The 19,366-nt window shown below is 40.9% G+C and overlaps 1 protein-coding gene across 1 annotated transcript in view; it reads right to left on the reverse strand.

Annotated features, from left to right (window-relative positions):
* Window positions 1-19,076, reverse strand: part of GLDC (glycine decarboxylase) — a 36,865-nt gene extending 17,789 nt beyond the window's left edge. Inside the window, exons 1-9 of the mRNA XM_042877342.1 lie at window positions 18,837-19,076; window positions 18,678-18,756; window positions 12,348-12,483; window positions 5,807-5,971; window positions 4,202-4,279; window positions 3,389-3,536; window positions 2,970-3,166; window positions 1,867-1,963; window positions 827-932 (exon numbers count right to left, since the gene is read on the reverse strand). Of these exons, the coding sequence (XP_042733276.1) occupies window positions 827-932; window positions 1,867-1,963; window positions 2,970-3,166; window positions 3,389-3,536; window positions 4,202-4,279; window positions 5,807-5,971; window positions 12,348-12,483; window positions 18,678-18,756; window positions 18,837-19,076 (1,246 nt within the window). The remainder of the gene's footprint in view (window positions 1-826; window positions 933-1,866; window positions 1,964-2,969; window positions 3,167-3,388; window positions 3,537-4,201; window positions 4,280-5,806; window positions 5,972-12,347; window positions 12,484-18,677; window positions 18,757-18,836) is intronic.
* Between the last annotated feature and the right edge of the window lie 290 nt (window positions 19,077-19,366).

Below are 19,366 nucleotides of genomic sequence, written 5' to 3' on the forward strand. Positions count from 1 at the left end.
CTGACAGAAGACCTTTCTGACAAATCCAACAGATTTGTAAATACATAAACTTCAGAAGAATAAGTATACAAATTAAATAAGGACAAAATTGCAAGATTGGAAAGCAAAATTTTCCTACATAAATAGGTGTTAGCTGTCATGGAATTTGCTATTACAAAGTTTAAAGGCTTAGTGCTTTTCAAAAGCAGCAAGCAGTCTTCTAGCCGAGCTGGCAAACAGTGCACGGATAATTGCTTCTGTCCCTCTCCAGCTCACAGCATTCCAGCTTTGCACAGCTCCTCCTGACAGCAATGACACATCAGTTAAAAGAAATTCCACACCACAGTCCAGCTGCTGTCATTATTTACTACTGCAAATGCTGTTCTTTCAGACAGCTATTAAGCTTTGGGATTTCACTGTTTGTACAGAGTATGACACTCCATGTAACTGAACTGAAATGTTCCCCTTTCTTTAATCTCATTTATTATCTATTTTTGATATGTTATTAGCATGTTTCTGGGTGTAAACCAGAATGGTCCAAAAAGCAAAGCACAGGTCTTGCAGATGGAAAACAGCATTATCAGCTGGAGACTTGCTATGATGATTTCTACCAGTTTCCCAAGGAAATAGAACACCTGCAAGCTCATTTTGCATATGTATCTAATTCTTGGATTTCATTAACAAAAGAAAAGAAAAACATTAGCCATGAATTTTCTATAAACATACTCCTTTATCTGAGAGAGCTAAAAGACACCAGCTGGCAAAGCAAACAAGCAAACCACAAGAGTCTCTTATTTAAGAAGGTGTGAGGACTGAAGAAGGGCTTCTGCAATCATTAAATATTCACCTTCGGCCAGGATTAATGTAGCATTGTGTACCCGTCTTGCAATATCCTTTAATCCATCAGATCCATGGTAGACACCATACATGGCTGCCATATTAGCCAGGAGAGCCTAGGATCCAAATACAGTTTAACATGTTATTATTTACAAATATTACTTCACATTATTTTGGTGGGATGTTTCTTTAGTACCAGGAGAGTCACATGTCCCCAGCTGATGTTACACTTTTATTGTAATTGCCTATAAAATAAAAGGTGGGAGACACAAAGTGTATTTATGAAACTGTAGGTACTATGAACTCAATGCCCTTTGAAATTTAACTGTCAGTTAACATGAATCAAAATTCAATTACTGCAACAAAGAAGGCTGAAGAATCGTAAGTAAAACTAGACTTGTAAGAAACTTGATGTATGGTATTGCTATAAATTTTTTATGGAATATCCCATGAATGCTAAGTAATCAGCTCTTTTAACAATAACAATTATTCTATAAAATAAAGCACAACAGTAAGAGTGTGAACAATATATCAGTAGGAACAGAAAAGTTTATAAACTTGTCTAGCAGATGCTAAAGATAACTATTTACAGTAATTGCAAATTTAATCATAATATTTTACTTAAAGAGAGTTTTGGGGCAATGCAGTATTTTTGCATCAAATCCCATATTCAAATTGTCAATCTGTATTTATGTCTAAGTAGACTCTGAATTTCAGAACAGAATTTTTGCTTTGAATTTTGCAAGTTTCGGATGATCAGAATTTATTAAAATCTGTCTCATTTGTAATAAACAGCACTACTCAGCAAAGCAGAGGGATACATGGGCTCATTCTGAGCTCAAGTTGTTTTAAAAAGAAATACATACTATTACCCTCTCTTCAAGCATAGTCCCATTTTTCCAAAGGACTTGAAACATAAACACAAGGGAGTATATTTCAACATTCTTCCTTTTTCAATAAAAAGTCTCAGAAGGAAAGCCAAACCACAATACTATGGTGTTATGACTTCAACATTACAGTTATATTATGGAAGCAGAGAAGATGGGTCACCTGTGCTGTGCAGATGTTGCTGGTAGCTTTATCCCTCCTGATGTGCTGCTCTCGGGTTTGTAAAGCCAGTCGGTAAACTTCCTTTCCATTTGCATCTCTAAGACACACAGGAAAGTACTGTTTTTATTACTTCAAAATGACAGCAAGCTAAGAGACCAAGCTCTATGCATACTAACCTTGACTGTCCTATAAGCACAGAAGGAACATCAGACAGGGTCTAAGGTCTCTTGATTTGTTCTTACATCATGTCTGGCAAGTCTGCCCAGCCAGGAACAGTGCATAAAAAGTGTTCTACCAAAATCTGGTACCCTCCTTAAGGTATCACAGAGTGTCCCTGCTTTAAATGTTTTAATGAATGTAGCCCGGTTGTGAACACCGATCATAAAGTGTCTTTTCTTATGTCCAGCAATAGCATGCAGGGTTCGTACATGGAAATAACCTGCACAACACAGCCGTATGGAGTAACTAAGAGGACTATGGTCAGTCCATCCTGTAAAGGGTCCCTTCCCAGCATGTTGAGACTGGAGAACTAAGAACCAGCCCTTCATCCTTTTACAACCACTTTCACTGACACTGAAGAATGAACTCTACGCATATATAGAAATCTGCATATGTGGAATCATAAAAACCTTAGAGTTGGAAGGGATCTTTAAAAGTCGTCCAGCCCAGCTCCCCTGCAATGCACAGGGGCATATGTATATATGTACATATGTAGGGTTATGAATAGCCAGACTACTTTCCTCAAGTCACTGTACTTTCTACTTCCCAGTTTTTTGATGACTTAGTGTAAGAGAAAGGGATATTACAGTACAAACAGGCAGAATAAATCAGTTTGCACAGCCTCACTCCATCATAATTAATTATCTCTGCAGTGTAGGTTATTTCTTCATCCCCCATGGAAGCAAGCACTGTAGGCAGGGCACGGCACGACATCATTCCATGCAATGCTTTAATTTTGCTTCCTAAAAACCGAAGCTAATCTTTAGTCTCCTGGTTTTCAAGAAATAAAGATGTTTGGTACAATGATAAGGTCAGATGTTATTTGTAAAGTCTATTTCATTTGGGTTTTCCCTGAAGAGATGAAAGGTGAGGGGAGCCTTTACCTCGTAACGCCCACCATCCTGCCGGGCATCATTCTCACTAGGTTTTCCTTGACTGCAAAGAATGCTGCGTGGGGTCCCCCATAGCAGAGTGGCACGCCAAATCTCTGGGAGCTGCCCAAGACAACATCTACTCCAAACTCCCCAGGAGGCTTCAGAATACAGAGAGCCAGAAGGTCAGTAGCGCAGCAGGCAAGAGTCTGAGGGGGGAAGTGAACAAAGCAGTCAGCCTCTCTTCTGAAGGAATGCTGCTTGCATGGGAGCTAGGTTCTAACACCTTCAAACGGTTTCTTTTCACTTGCACAGTGCTGATGTGCAAATGGTAACCTTTACACAGTATCTCACATAACACTTTGCACAGACACCACAGCTGCTTTATGCGTCGGAGTGAAATCTGATGAGACAAGTAACATTTACTTTACCCCATTCTGATGCGCTCTTTCAACAAGTTCAGAAAAGTCTTCCACCTTTCCCTCGGTGTCTGGATACTGAAATAATACTCCACTGACATCCTTTCCACTGAAATCCATCTCATGGGGTAATTTGAGCTCAGTAATAACACCTGTATAACTGGAAAACAAGAACGTGTACAATACAACACATTCAAATTATTTCCTGCCTTGAAGTGATACTTCACAAGATATTTCTACGGACTAAGGAATCTTTTCTTTAACATACATATAATTGATCCTGCTCAGCACCAACAACATTCAGAAAGTTCAGAAAGTATAAATGCATCTGATGATATCATCATCAGAAATATGCAGAGGAGAAGAGCAGACTATTCATAGCCTACTTAATTTCAAGGTTTTGCTGCAAGTTTAACTTCCAGAAAGAAGTAATATTTTTCAAAGATAGCGACTTCAAATTCAGAATGGAATTAATTTTTACTAAAAGGGAAGTTTTACTATCTCAGCTTAGTTATTTCCCAGCTAAAAAGAGATGAACAAACTGAATTAAAAAGCAAACACGTGTATCTGCACAAAGAAATTTAAGGAAAAAAATAAATATTTTCTTGTTATCATATGTTCAGTCTCTTTTTAAACATCTTGGTTTACTTCACCAGTTAGATGTGAATAGAAAATTAGAAGCAACACCAAATGTTAACAGATTTCTGCTTCTATTTTGCTGAGAAAGCATAGTCTTGCAGTTCAAGCATGTCAAGCATATCATGTAGATGAAAAATGATTCAATTTAAGTTAAAAGATACAGTGGAAGATGGAGAAGAACATTACTTTGCTCTAGTTTGGACCACTGCTATAGTCTGTGGGTGGCATCGGGCATCTATATAGAACTTCCTTCTTTTGTTGTGCCTGTTAAAAAAAGGAGCAAAAAAAGAGATCTATATTAAGAATACATTTTTTTCTATGGAATTAACCTGTTTTCTAAATGTTAGTTTTCATAAAGTAAAAAGGAAGTTGCAAATTCTGATGTTCATAAGTACATTAAGTATATGAAAGTTCTAGGCAATTTAGAATAGCAAAGTTCATTGCAGACACTCCAGTGAGATTCAAACGTAATAAAAATTAAAGCAGGCTATGAAACAGGACCAGGAGCCAACTGACAAAGCATCAAGAATGCCTTCATTCACAACTACTCTCATAAAGAAGTACAATTGCATCCTCCAATGCAGATTATCTGCATTTCCCTGGATAACTAAACAGGTGCTACTGAAATAATAAAACAGAACCTTGCATATTTGCCTGGTTTTCTCCAGTAAAATGGCATGACTGTATGTCAGGCTGACATTCTGAGCGACAGTATAGTCTCCTCCTTGATAATAGAGACTCCAGTGACCTTCTGTAATGCCCCTCAAACTTCATTTGATTTACAGATTCCTTTCAAATACCCTTACAGTACAGTTCTTTAAAAGTATGTTTGGATACGGACATGAGAATCTGATGCCACAGACTGTTAGGTTAAGCTCCCCTGCAGCCCCATAAGGGAGCACTGCAAGGCAAGGGCAGATGAAGACCACAGGTCACACCTTGTTCTTGCTACTTCCAGATCCATCTGAGGAGACACCAGTCCACTAGAAGTCACCTCTGCAAGTGCAGAGGGAGGTGGGAACCAAGATAAAGAATCAAAGGAAGGGATACCTTGCCTGGCAACCTCAGTGCTATCCCAGAAGTGTGGGATACATTATGGGATGCAGCAGAAAGGCATTTCAGGGCTTACTATGGGATATTAGTATGAAAAATCAAAGGAAAACATAGATCAAAGTGATTTTGAGTACGAAAAAATTGAGAGATAAGAGGATAAAAGGGGCCAGCTGCTGGCTGATTTGGATAAGTCACACTTTTGAATGGTGTAGTCTTCCTTTCTTCTGGTTTAATTCCTTTCTTTGGGTGAGGCACTCCGTATTTGCGTTGCATATGTGTGCATATGGGAGTCTGAGTGCCAGTATGAGGACTCAGATGATGGATAGTCAGATGGTCCATGAGTCCCCTGGTGAGTCAACCGAAGACTGGAGCACGCTGTCTTTAGACCCCTCTGGAGAGGAAACCTGGTTCTATAAGCCTCTGAGGACTCACGTATGCTCAATTTTCATAAATACTCCCTGATTCAATCCTCTTCCACCAAGGATAAGTGTTCCTTGTTCCAGCCTTTCACTCTAGTTTTTGGGTCCTTACATTTCTGAAGGCTTGAAACTTCTCAAACACATTAACACTGGCAACTGCTGGTGAGGCTTACTAGCATGAGCCTTAGCTATTCAGCAATCTGCTCACAGTGAAAAGGCCGCATTCAACTTCAAACTACTCATGCCTACATAGCCGACATGTCTTTCAAACACCAAATTCCTCCCTGCTGTAATTTAACCATAAATTTAAACATAGTACCTGTGACATAATTGCATAGCTTCTGCAGCAGCTGTCCCCTCATCCAGCAAAGATGCATTAGCCACATCCATTCCTGTGATATCACACACCATAGTCTGGTAATTTAGCAGGCTCTCCAGTCTGCCCTGGGAGACCTCAGGTTGGTAAGGAGTATACTGGGTAACCCTGTAAGGAAAGAACTCAGAGTCTGGTTACAGAATACCTAACAGGTTTATACCATTAAAAAACAACGACAACAACAACAAAAAAAAAAAACAACCCAAAATGATGTTGTTGAGTATGATCCACCAATTAGAAAACATTTATTTTTAGGTTGTTATAATTTATTATTCTCCTGAAAACCTGAGGGTATCTTCTCACTTCATTCTGACTTGGCTTTTTACAGATGAATTATCTTCCTCCATTTTGAAAAGAGAAATAACTTCTAAAGTTGTCATAGGATTGCTTACTGGAGAAGAGAGAGGTGTAGTAGGATCAGAGCGTGAGAGAACTGAGTCACATCTCTGTGTCTGAACAAGCGTATTGTCGCTATCTGTCAACATGCTGTTTCTGAAACCTCGTGCTTGCCAAGTACTCTGCACTCACGGGAGGAAAGGCAATTGGCACTTCTCAGGTTCAGGCTTAACAACACATCACTTCTTGAGAATGGACAATTAGTATAATGGAACTGCAAGTAGGCAGTTTTAAAAGGATTTCTACTCACAGGTTATAATCAAACAGTTTTTAAATGAAGTTTCACCATTTGTTGTTTTATTTTTTTTTAATCTATTCTTAAACTAAGCAGATGCAAATTTGATAGTTCTCAATCCTACTGCTCCAGCAGAGAAAGGATAACACACCAGATAAATGCTATCCTTTTGAATGCTAAAAATGGTTGAAATAAAAATTACCAATTTCAGTAAGGACACAAAGTTCAACAGTGAAATCTTTAATTCCAGTACTAGAGCAAACAACCATTGCTCATGCTTAACAGCTTCACTAGTGAAGAAATCTTCAGTAGAACTGAAGCATTTATTTAAACACATAATCTTCTCTTTAAAGGTTGATTGGCACTGTTCAAGCATCTGAATACTTTCACAAAATAACGATACTTCTCCACTACTTCTTCAAATAAAATAGCTGGTTTTAGTCTGCAACGCAACTCCTGCCTGAATATGTATGACAATCTTTACTTCACGTTAAATGATGTTCCTAAAGTCATTTACAAGTCAAATCCTTAAAAGCAAAACTCATTTTTGAAGTAAACATTTGCAGAGATCAAATCTAAGAAGTACACTAAATTATCCCTCAATCAAAGCAACATTTAAAAAAAGCCAAAAAAAACCCAAACCAACCAGCACCTCTCTTCTGCTTAGGTTAGTGGCTACTTTGCATGCGGAAGTCCACTAGCATCAACATTCAATTAAATTACTGTAATGACAAGGAATACAAACTGCAAACTGCCTTTTTTTTTTTTTTCTTCAAGAAAATTGGAGGAAAATACCATCTCCAGTTGATATCATTTAGGACCAAAAGTGTTTCTGCAGACCTGGGCTCACAAGTTCACAATAGCAGATGGGACATGGCACAGGAAACTTTCCACAGGAAGCTAACAAAGTCTTTCTACAGCCTGTGTCAGACCAGTCAGGAGTTTGATGTTAAATGGCTGTTGCTTTTGTAGCTATTTCAAACATGGGTATTCTTTTCACTCTTTGCCTCATCCTGCACTCAGAAACATTTACATAAATACAAACTTCAACACTGAGGAAGGTTTAGAAAGACACTTAAGTACTGTGTCCCTGCAAGGCTGGCATCGTCAGACTGGCATCAAAGCAAGCTGTATCCAGGAAACATGCTTTCAGCCCACAGCTAGGCTGCTGATCAAAAATCCTGCTTTACAAAGGAGCAGTTTTTGTACATAGGAGCTGGGGTTGTTTTAGATTTAACAGGAAAACCAATACATTAACTGCAAAAATAACAATTACAGCTTCTTTATTCCAAAGTTAGCTCTTGCTTCTACTTCACCTTAAAATATCTCCCTTGGGAAATACTAATGAAATGGCAGAATGTGCATAGACTCCATTATCAAAAAACACTCAGAGAAGTAGTTCTTGATCAGTACTTGCAAATGCACAGTCAATAAAATGTGAAGGTATGTCTAAGTTATTTCCTAACATATGGTCAAAACATTTCACCATATACCTCCTACAGTAATTTCTTCTATAGTTTTATTAAATATCTGGAAAGTTATTGTACTCATAAACAACATCATACTTCCACTATAACATCTGTTCTTGCAGTTTTAGACATCCACAACATGAATCTCATGTATTGCCAGAGCTGGCATTTATTTGTATTTCCAGTCACAGAGTTTTCTTTTTGAGATCTGACAGTAAACTAACACGAATGTAAAGTAAAGACAGACCTCTTGCATAATTTCAAACCAACCTACATAAGCAGTATCTTACTTGTGGATTTGAGAAAGCAGGATGGTCCTGTGATAGGCATGGAGACATGCCAGCTTCCAGTCAAAGCACAGACACTGAATTTCCTGCCAATTTGGCATGGTCTGTGAGTTGCTTGTGCAGCTTTCTGTACCTAGTCTGCAAGTGGAAGATAACTGCTTAACTGCTTAAAGTTTGTATCATATACAGTAAATTTTACAATGCAGTGCTTGAGAGCTAAGTGCTACTGGCTACTATGTTACAGAGGTGATGTTAAGACTGTTGATATCCTTGGTATGATTACTTCACTTTTACATACTTTATGCCTGTGGATAAAAAAAAGTGAAGTACTTTGGAGATCTCTGCACCATGCTCCACTGCAAGATGTTACGAAATGTCTCACAGATTTTCAAGGCCTGATAGATAGGCAAATATACTAGGGCTGCTCTAAAAGTAATGTCTCCTATTTTATTACATCAGACCACAGCGTCAGAGGTGTATGTTCATGGCAGGACCATAGAAGTTGAATTTTCCCACCAACGTTCAGTTACACTGGGAGTCCTGGTGGAAAAAAAAGGCAGCAGTGTATGTTTGCAGTCTGGAAGGCCAACTCTATCCTGGGCTTCATCAAAAGAGGGGGTGGCCAACAGGTCAAGGGGATTATTGTCCCCATCTGAAGTACTATGTCCAGGGTTGGGGTTCCCAGTACAAGAAAGCTGCAGGTTTGGGTCCAGAAGAAGGTCATGAAGATAATCAGAGATCTGGAGCATCTCTTTCACAAAAAACTGAAGAAGCTGGGTTTGTTTAGTTTGGAGAATAGAAGGCTGCATAAGAGATCACATTATGGTCTTCCAGTTCTTACAGGAAGCTCACAAGCAGATGGGGACTGACATTTTACACAGTCTGATAGTGACAGGACAAGCAGAACAGCTTCAAACTAAAATAGGGGAAATATATGCTAGATTTGAGAAAAAAATTCTTTGCTCAGAGAGCGATGAGGTACAGGAACAAGTTGCCCAGAGAAGCTGTGGATGTCTGACCCTTGGAGGTGCTCTAAACCAGACTGGATGGGGCCTGGGGCAGCCTGAGCTAGTGGGTGATAGCCCTGCCCATGGCAGGTCATCCAGATAAGTGGTCTTCAAGATCCTGCCAACCTAAGCCCCTTTATGATTCTATTCTTTTGTTGCCATGCAACAGATGGCAGCAGAGGGACAGTATGACAAAATGGCATCTGACATGCAAGTGCATAAGAAGCAAAGGCACAGAATTGAATTCCTCCACACAGAAAAAGTGGCAGCCACTGACATTCACTGATGTTTGGTTAATGTTTTTAGAGACCAAACAGTCAACGTGAGCACAGGGAAGTGGTGAGTGGTGTGTTTCAGCTGTGGTGACAGTGGGTCACCTCCACTGGTACAGGCCCAGCACACAACTTTTGTTAATCGCTGGTGAGGATGTATAGCTAATGGTGGTGACTGTGTTGAAAAACAGACCAAATTCTCAGCTACAAAATACTATCAAATAGTGTCATTGTGCTCTTTGTATCTGTTGTAGTAATGTAAATACTATGTTGTTTTGATATATACCTTAATAAGAAACGCATATGTTAACAAAAAAGCCTAATCACCCTACAAGCTGATTATGAAGCCAAATATCCTTCATATCTTTAGTCATTCATTTATGTTCACATTAACGACAAAGTTGAGTGCTATTTAGGCAAGAGTTCAGCACATCTGGTGTAAAAAAACTCATGTGAAAATGAGACACAGCAGAATAAACACTATTCATTCAAGCCAGTAGACAGGTGGGGTATTTATGTAGTTGAGGGGCTTGTGCTGGATGTCACATAATGGGTAATATGCCCGCAAACAAATCCTTCTGTCTGCACTGTCTTTTCTAAAGATAAAGCAAGTATACATACTGACCTGCTTCTGGTTTTTTAAAAAAGCAGGCTAATATTTTTGTTCTTAACAACTCAGTAGTGTATGGAAAATACATCAAAGGCATCCATCCACTATTAGTATAGAGCTGCTAGTTACAGAGTGCCAGGAACAAGGAATTGTTAGCAGCTAGCATCAAGACCAAAAGCAAACCAAGTATCAAAAATAAGGGGTACACTCTGTGTCTAAATCAAATGCCTCACCAGAAGACAGGAATTTTAATTGCTGCATTCCAGTAAAGCTCTGTTTCACTACAGAGGGTTTTCTGCTTATTTTCTTTGAATCAAAGTGTTTGTTGGATATAAAACTGTATAAAGAATATCTATCCAAAAGGTTTTCAAGTAGCTTCTTTCATGAATATGGATCTTTTTCGGATGGGATTCAGGCTTAAAAGGTAAGGATGTCCAATCTTTTCTAATGCTGTTAGGCAGTAAATTAGTGCATGGTACTGTCAGACAGTTTTATTTAAAACTAAGCTTATATTGCAAACAGATACTATACACAGTTGTCCTGTCAGAAACTTCTGAAACTCCAGCAGTGTTATTTTCTTAGCAGAACCTGAGATTTGGGAAGATGTTTCTGGCAGATTAGAAGAAAGCAGATCCACTACTGAGTAGGTTCATTTTCAGCTGAAAATACATTGCTCAAAAATAATTTTCTCCTGAAATCTATCTTTGTGTTTCCTGCCTCCTTCTAGCAAGTTCAGTTGCTTCAAAAAACCGAAAGTCCTCCATTTCTGCGCTCAGTCTCCTACAAGCATTCTTTTTCAAACTCATCTTGCAAGCTTTCCTCTGATGACTGCCAAGCAGTCATGTGAGAGAGCCAGAACTGGGAAGAAACAACAAACCTGCACTTGCAGAATTTCCCCCGCTCCATAATGCACACTGCTTTAACACTGATAGTTAAACACTCAGATGACATAAGGAGAGCCGTGGTTTCTCAAAGCAGTTTCTATAGAAAGTCTGATTTTACTAGACACTGCAAGAACAGATCTCTAGATACAATCTACCAGTCATTTTAATACTACTACGTAAGTTGTTAGGATTTCAAAATATACAGTTCCTTTTGGTCCACTTTCTACCGTCTTTAATAAGTGGTTACTTGTTACACTCTACCGAAATACTTAGTTTACATGTTTTGAAAAAGAGACCAGGGATGAGACTAATTAAAATTTGGCTTATATACACTGTGTAGATTCCTTAGATACAAAAAGTGCAACTCTGTAGTCAACTCAAAAAATCTGAGACACAAATGAAGCACTCAAAGCAAACACTTCAAAGTCTTGGAAGTCTGCAGATACAAAGATCCATTTATGGAAACTCAAAAGATACAGTGTCTAAGAAGCAGCGCTTTTTTATAACCTCTAAATATAAGCAACCCTTAAAGATCCCACTTTCATTTAGACTAATACTGTTTATGAAATACAAATTAATGCATTAAAAGATTTCCTCTTTACATTTGAGAAAAGCCAAATGAGTCCAATTCGAGTCCATAAGTCAGGCTTGTCTCGAAAAGCTAAACGTTCATTGAATGATAAGATCAAAATGCCCTCTGCCTTTTCAAAAACTAGTTATCAACTATCACTGTCTATCTACATTCAGGCATCAGTGGAATCAATTATTTGTTCAGACAAGAACATACTTTGTGGATACAGATTCACCAGATTCACGGAGATAGAATTTTAAGATGAAAAGCCTCTGAGATTTCCAAGGCTGCCTTCTACCTCATAAGAATATAATAATCAAACTACTGCATGTTGTTTAACTTCCTCCATTCAAAAATGCAGTGGAGGAGTCTGCTGCTTTAGTTTTAAGCAGAAGCTGTGAAAGAACTAATTAAGTTCAAGAAGTAAGTTTTTACACTTCCTTAAAGCAAACTAAAACATTGTTGGTTTGATAACTGTATATGGAAGTCATGACTTCTAGGTCAATAATATTCTACGATTTTATGAAATATTTTACAGAAAATGTATCTTCTAAAGTCAAAAATTTTTCTTTCCTCTCTCTAGCTTCAGTAACAGCAAGACATTTTCTACACCCTACACTAGTACCTAAAACACAAGAGCCTTAATCATAAAAATAGATTTGGGCCATATCTGTCTGCAGTAGTTATAAGGTGAATTTCAAACATGTTCTAATTTTATAAATATGTATTTAGCACGAAAATGCTGTACATTACCATCCTGCATTCTCCAAAAGGTTCCGTGCAATGGGCTGTGGCACTGAGCAGTTGTAATAACCCATGCCTATATAGGACCTCCATATCTTGTTCTTGCTTGCTATACTGTATAACGTTTCAAGGATTTCATTTTCACCTGATTGAGAAAAAGCAACATCAGAAAACTTCAGTTACACACAACACTAACAGATTTTAACTAAAATGCCTTGTATAAAATATTCCCTCATATAGAAACTTACCAGTAGTGACTGACACAGGAACAATAACAGAGTGAGGCCAAAATGTTAAAGCACTATGGGAAAGCTTAAATTCGACAAAATATGAGCATTTGTCCCCATTAATTTTAAGAAACAGCTGATATGGATGCATCTGAATGGAAATATTTATATTACTTTTCCTCTATTGTCCTATCACATTAATCAGATTTGACAGCTCAGTCATAAATATTCCATTTTAGGCAGTTACTCTCTCCAGAAAATGCAGTTTCACCACTGTGAAATTAATAATGAGAGAAACATGTCTTGTGGAGTTCTTTTTGCTGTAAGGCAATGTGCATTCCAGGTTTTTTGCATATGTGTTACAGTACATCTCAGAAGGAACCATTCATCAGAGAACTTTTTTTTTCCCCCTCTACAGACGTTAGGCACTTTCCCTAAACAGTTGATAAAATGGAAAAGTTTTATTCATTCAATATTAAGTTTCCTTCAGAGGTTTATTTAATTAAAAAATAAAAAAATAAAAAAATGTGAACAGACATTTCTAGCTTAAGAAATTCCATTCAAGATTAGCTTGAATTAGAATCTGCCAATCTAGCTTAGCAATTACAATACAACACTTTTGAAGTGTCCAGATGAAAGGTGAATGCACGTCCTGTCTCTCCCAGCTGCAGTCCAGTTTTGCTCTTGCTTCAACATGCTTCTCACTGATCACATGCCCATACAAAAATCACGTACTGTCAAACCCTCTAGCAAATAACTCTAACCAACACCAACCAAAAGGAAAGACTCACCAACTACCTTAACCTTAATACTTGAGGATGCAGAAAGTGGTCAGTAAGCTTTGTAACAATATGAGGAGGGATAACCATGCCCAACCTAACAAACCTGGTGAAACTGGACACCAAACCTCCTAGATGAGGTGCTTGGAAAGATTTTTTTTTTGTTACTTTTCCCCAATTCTGATCCTGGAAACTGCTGTGCAGCAGCAGTACCGTAGTTGCACTGAGTTATTCTGTCTGTTCTGCATTACAATCTGAAAGTCAGACTTTGGAATATGAGGCTATAAATCACCAACACAGAAAAACTTGAGCCCTGGATATTTCAAAATTTGTTTCTCACTGCGGGTTACTCCATCAGAAGAGATCAAATATTTGATACTCTAGAATCTGCTGGCAAATTATTTTCCATAGGAAACATCAAGTTCATAAATTTATATCTTCTGCAGACATAAGACAATCACTTCATCTCTGACTTCAAAACTTGTGCTTCCCCTTTTACTCCTAGAGCTGACAGTTCATTTAATATGTAAAAAATTAATTTTTTCCTTCGATTAGTTTCTTCCACAGTCACCTAAATGGCAATAACACTTCTACAAAGGTGTTTTTCGTTTGTTTTTTTACAGATCTTCAGTTTCAATCACAATGTTCTTCATCCTTTCTCTGCCTCTTAGTCACTGTTACATTTGATGTATAATGTTTGATTTCTTGCTTTTGGTGAATTGTTGCAATTTTCCTGGATGCTCAGGAGTCAAGCATTTATTTCATCTCAGCCCTGTCCAAAGCAAAGTTTCTAAATAGCAGTGAAGTTCCATTCCTCCATACTCCTGCTACACTGCTTATTCCAGACTTTTTTTTTTCTTTTTACTACTTTACCACCTTTTCCCCTTTTCTTTTAGTGAAAGCTTTAGCACTACAGATACTTTCCTCTATCATTTGCAAGCCAAAAAGAAAGATGTTCTTGTGTTTGATTTGAAGGAGAGCATTGTATTCTTACAAAATTCTAACTTCAGCAATTTTTTGGAAATTCCAATGTCTTTGTTTATTTGACTCCAAATTGAGCCAAAGGCAGAGGCAGGCTATCATTTAACTCGCCCACTAGCCTGATGTCATACCACAATGCATCAAGAGCATGAATTCCATAGTGAGCACATACCACAAGTACTGTACTGTATGCTGATAGCACTCCCTTTGCCTCATTGAACAGGTAATCTAGAAAGTTAAGAGTTACTCCTCAGCAAACACAGCTAACAACTATCACATGCACACACTGAACTTTTGCTCCCTGAAATAACACTAACATTTCCATACTAATCCAAGGAACAAGGGAAAGAGCCTTAGTGAGACTGTAAGCAGCACAAGCAGCAATTAAACTTCCAAGCGAAAGGCAGAACGGCATTCACCTGGAGGAGCTGCACAGGCAGACCCCAACACTGATTTTAGGTATAGTTGTACAAGTTATCCCTGGAGACAGTCAAATAATTACTTTTAATCAGGGTCCTCACACTATGGCAGGGTGAAGCCTGGCCTGAGCCCAGCAGGGCCTTTTCTGGGCACGGTGGGACTGCAGAGTTCCTCGAGGCCTCACCAGATCCAGCAGGACCGCAGTTTTGTTGCCCATCAGCAGCAGTTATGGCACTCCCCACTGCACCTAGCCCAACTTTTAATGGCATGTTCCCATAAGGTGACCTGTGAAATGGGGCTGGCATTGCACTGACTGCTCTGTGCAAATGACTAACAATAGCAGTAAGGCAGAACAGTGATGAGTAGTTCGATGTATACCTAAACATCCCTTCTCGTATTTAAAACCAAATGGCTGAGGTCTCAGTTTGGTCAGCCAGAACATGAGTAAATCCAGAGAATTACAGATTCTTTCTGCTGTACAGTATGCAGACTTTGGGGCACGCATAGCAAAACACTGTATTCTTGTGTTTATTTAAAGCTAATATATGTGAACAAGACTAGTATTTCATAAAGATTCAAAACACGTGCATTAAAAACACCTACCTCAGTGTCAGGTTTCCAATTTCTTTAAGCTCTCCTCAGCAATGAGAGAGATAAAGAAGCATCCAAAATGTGGAAATAAAAAGAATTGACTACTGCTAACAGTGGGAAACTGGCCATTGCACAGAGATATTTTCCAGTTTTCTAAAACAACATGATTGAAACATCTTTATCTGGAATTCACTTCATTGGTAATAGTCTACAAATCCTTTAGGAACCTTATTCAGCAGAAAATAAAATTCCCAGGTAAGTTATTACAGTTGATCTTTATTCCCCTCATCGTTACATCAGATAACATGATCAGAGATAGTATACCAGAAGAAAGTTCATTGATCCTGCATTACTCTTATCAAATAACTGAAGGGAAAACTCAATGAAGTTCCCACTAGGAGTTCAGTGAGAATACTTCAGGGCTGCTACTGTGACATCCACAGATGGAAAAGGCAAAATGCATCACAAAAATATTACGTGGGAATGAGCTATTTGGTCATAAAATGACAATACTATTATTCCTGCTAATGCTTCAGTGGTTAGTGTAGCAGTGTTGCTTTTCATTTGGTATCTGCAAAAAAATATGGTACCCAACAAGGTTGGGAAAGGGAGAGGAATCAAGACAAGAGGAGAAGACTGAGATACACAACTTAAAATCTACAGTGTAAAAGGAAGGAGACTATTTCATCATTTTGCCACTATGCCAGGCCTCAAACATATTTTTTTTTTTTTTTTTTAAGCCTTCTGATATCAAGGAAGCAAGATCCTCACAGCAGTTGCTACAAGAAAAAAGGCCAGACATGCACTAACACTGCAGGACAGCACAAGAGCCTGCTCCAGGTGCTGAGTCCTACCATCCAAAGGAAGCTATCATTTATAGAAGTGTATAGCAAGTGTGGCAACAAAAGTTGCTCTCCTATGTAATCCTTGGGTCACACAAAATTCTATAGCAGTGTTCATTAGGATCGTAGCTATGTTACTTCATGTTCACACCTGCTAAGCCTAAAGCTATAAAATCTTCAGAAAATTAAAACAATTACAGAGACGTATGACACTCATCCATCACACTGGTGGTATATTAATGGTTTTCCTGGGCTACAGATCTAATTTTAGCCTTAAGTAACAACTTCAGCAAGACTTCAGGGTAAGCTCAGCTGCATTTCCCTGTATGAAGGAACAGGCTGAACACAGCTGATTTGCCCAGCTGCAGGCTGATCTGGGCAATCATTATGGTTTTATTGTTTGCTTTTTTGTACAGAAAAAGAAATGATGTATGTATTTAAACTGTTAGGAATCGATATATCAGGAACTTGATAAACTCTCACTGAACAACGCATTCTGAATTGTCTTGCCCTGTTCTCCCTTACGTGAATGATATCTGGGGATGGTGGGAGCAGAATTTTCACCCAAATGAGAAGAACGTGTTTAAAGCACGGTTTAGTAGGGTAATATCAGTGGTAGGCGGATGGTTGGACTGGACGGAGGGCTTCCCCTACCTTGGCAATTCTGTGATTCCAAAGGACAAAAGTTCTCCTGTCACTTTCCTAGTTTTGCCATCTCCTTTTAATACAAGGCAGTGGATAGAGAAGTCATATACCATACTAACATAAGGAATCCTACACTAGTGATAAGAAAGCAGTGTTCTCTCTAATGATGCATTAACAGGGAGGTAAGCTTTACTCAGAATAGAGAGCTCTGGGTCCAAAATATTGAATGAGAAGTTGCACTGTAAGTAGAGGCCTCCAACTATTCTTTTACAATCTGTAGAGTTTCCCACTGCCAACAGAGGGGAAAGCTACACAGTAAGTTACAAAGGCAGTCAGCCTCCACGCTGAGGGGAGAACAAAGACAAGCAGCAGTGCACAGACAGAGGTTTTCAGCGCTTCATCTCTCTTGAGAACTCACTGCACGTAGTGCAAGATGGCATCATAGCCACGTTCTGTCAGATTTTGCTGTAAGGGAATTTGAACAGCGTAACAAATGGAGGAAAACACACCACTGGCTCACAGGTCCCACTGCACAGTGAGAGCCTATATGTAACAGGACATCACTAATTCATGGTGATGTGGGAGAGAACTGCTTCAAACAGACCAGTGTGCATTCACATACATAAAACTGTAAAAGGATTTTGGTTTAAGCCAGCATCGTTGACTTGTATTTCGTTAGCACACAATTACTGTAGTGCCAAACTGTGCTGTATCATAGTTCTGCACATTCGCAACCTCAAATTAAATCCAGAAATTGGAGAGGCGGTTATTTGAGATGTGATTATTACTGACAACCTACATTTACCCCCACTCCTTTTTTACTTAAAAAATAAAATTTAAAAAGCTCCTTGCACTAGGGGTTAAATAATGACAACTCATCAGTCCAGGAAAATCCTGACCCACATATATTAACCATAGCAAAACATACTGAGCAGTAATTGCAGCATTCACACAGATGAAAGGAAGTGACTGAATTCCACCTCTCTTGCTGTTCCCACACGACAGGAAAGTACCGGGCACTCACAGGGTGTTTCACCAGCAGGACCCATTCCCCCACCAACACTAGGCCGCATCCCCACAGGCCCCAGCTTCCCCCACAATCCTATTACTGGAAGTAGTGATGATGCCACCTGGGACTCACACAGAGCCCTGGAGGCCCGCAGTGACCAGGCAGTGAGGACCCTGTGCTTAAGAACTTGGGCAGAGGATCCAGGTACAGATGTGATGCTGACACTGATGGAAACACCCCTGGTACCTGAGCGGACACTGCAGTCCGTAAATTTTGGTGGAAGTGTTGAGTTCAGTGTGTTTTTAAGTGTTTCCTTCGCTTCCTGGGCTCGCAGGACGATGTTCGTATGTTAAGACTGCAGACAGAGATTTCACGCAGTGATCGATAACTTCAAGGCGTCAGTATCTGAGGATTCACCAAGCAACGCCAGGTCTGAACAGCAGCTCGCTGAACCGTTCTGTGCCGCAACAGCCGGCGCGGAGCTCCGCGCTGCCGCAGCTCACCCGTCCCCCCAATCACTGCCTCTGCTCTCGGGCGCGGCCGTTACACGGCGACCAGGATTTAGCACGCCGTTACAACACGCTACTCGGGGAGGGGGGAAGGACACACAAAGAAGTCTTGCAGACAGATGGCAGCCCAGCCGAAGCAGCACTAGGAAGGCACGGTTTTTGGCCACGCCTTTCCCTCCGTATGGGGCTCCTGGGACAAAGCAGTAGCATCGCATCGCCGGGAGCGGACTCGTACGAGTCTTCCTCCCTCCTGAGCCGGGGAGAAGGGTGGGCTACGCGGGTGGGGGCGCAGCCGCCGAGCGCGGAGGCCGCCCGGGCGGCAGCGGGGCCACTTACCGACGTGGTCGTCCATCCTTAGCGGTCTCCGCAGCCGGATGCTGGCCGGGATGGTTTTATCCATCAGCTCCTCGACGCTCTGCAAAGAGGCGGCCGCATAGCATTGTTAGCCGCCCCGCACCGCCGCAGCTGCGCGGCGCCCCTGCCGCAGGCACCCACCTGCACCCCGACGGCGCGCAGCATCTCCCGCTTCTCCCGCTCCCGCGGGCCGATGTGCCGCCGGCAGAAGTCATCGTGCCGCGGTAGCAGCTGCTCGATGCACCGCGCCGCCTCGCCGCTGCCCCACCGTCGCTGCTGCCGCGGAGGGTCTCCCGCCGCTGCCGCCGCCGCCGCCGGCCTCGGGTGCCCCGGCGCCCCGCGGGCCGCTAGCCGCCCCCACCAGCGCCCGCAGCGCTGCATGGCCCCGCTAACACAGCCCCGCCACCGTCGGGCGCCGCGCTTTGTGGTCGGGGAGGGCGGTGCGGCGCGGCCCCCGCCGCCAGCGCCAATGGGGAGGAGAGGCGGTGCCGCGCTCGCCCCTCCTCGCCGCCACCTGATCTTCACGCCCCTGGCCGGGCCGACCCGCCCGGCCCTGACCCCGCTCCGGCCCCGCGAGGGATGCGGAGGTGGTCGGGCGTTGCGTCGCTCTCCGGCCCGGGGGCTGTCGGAGCAGATAAGGAAAAATTCTCCCGCGCGGCGCTTTGTGCGCG

The sequence above is a fragment of the Lagopus leucura genome, unplaced genomic scaffold, assembly GCF_019238085.1.
Source record: "Lagopus leucura isolate 7727_CA_CO unplaced genomic scaffold, USGS_WTPT01 Super-Scaffold_100018, whole genome shotgun sequence".
Lineage (NCBI taxonomy): Eukaryota > Metazoa > Chordata > Aves > Galliformes > Phasianidae > Lagopus > Lagopus leucura.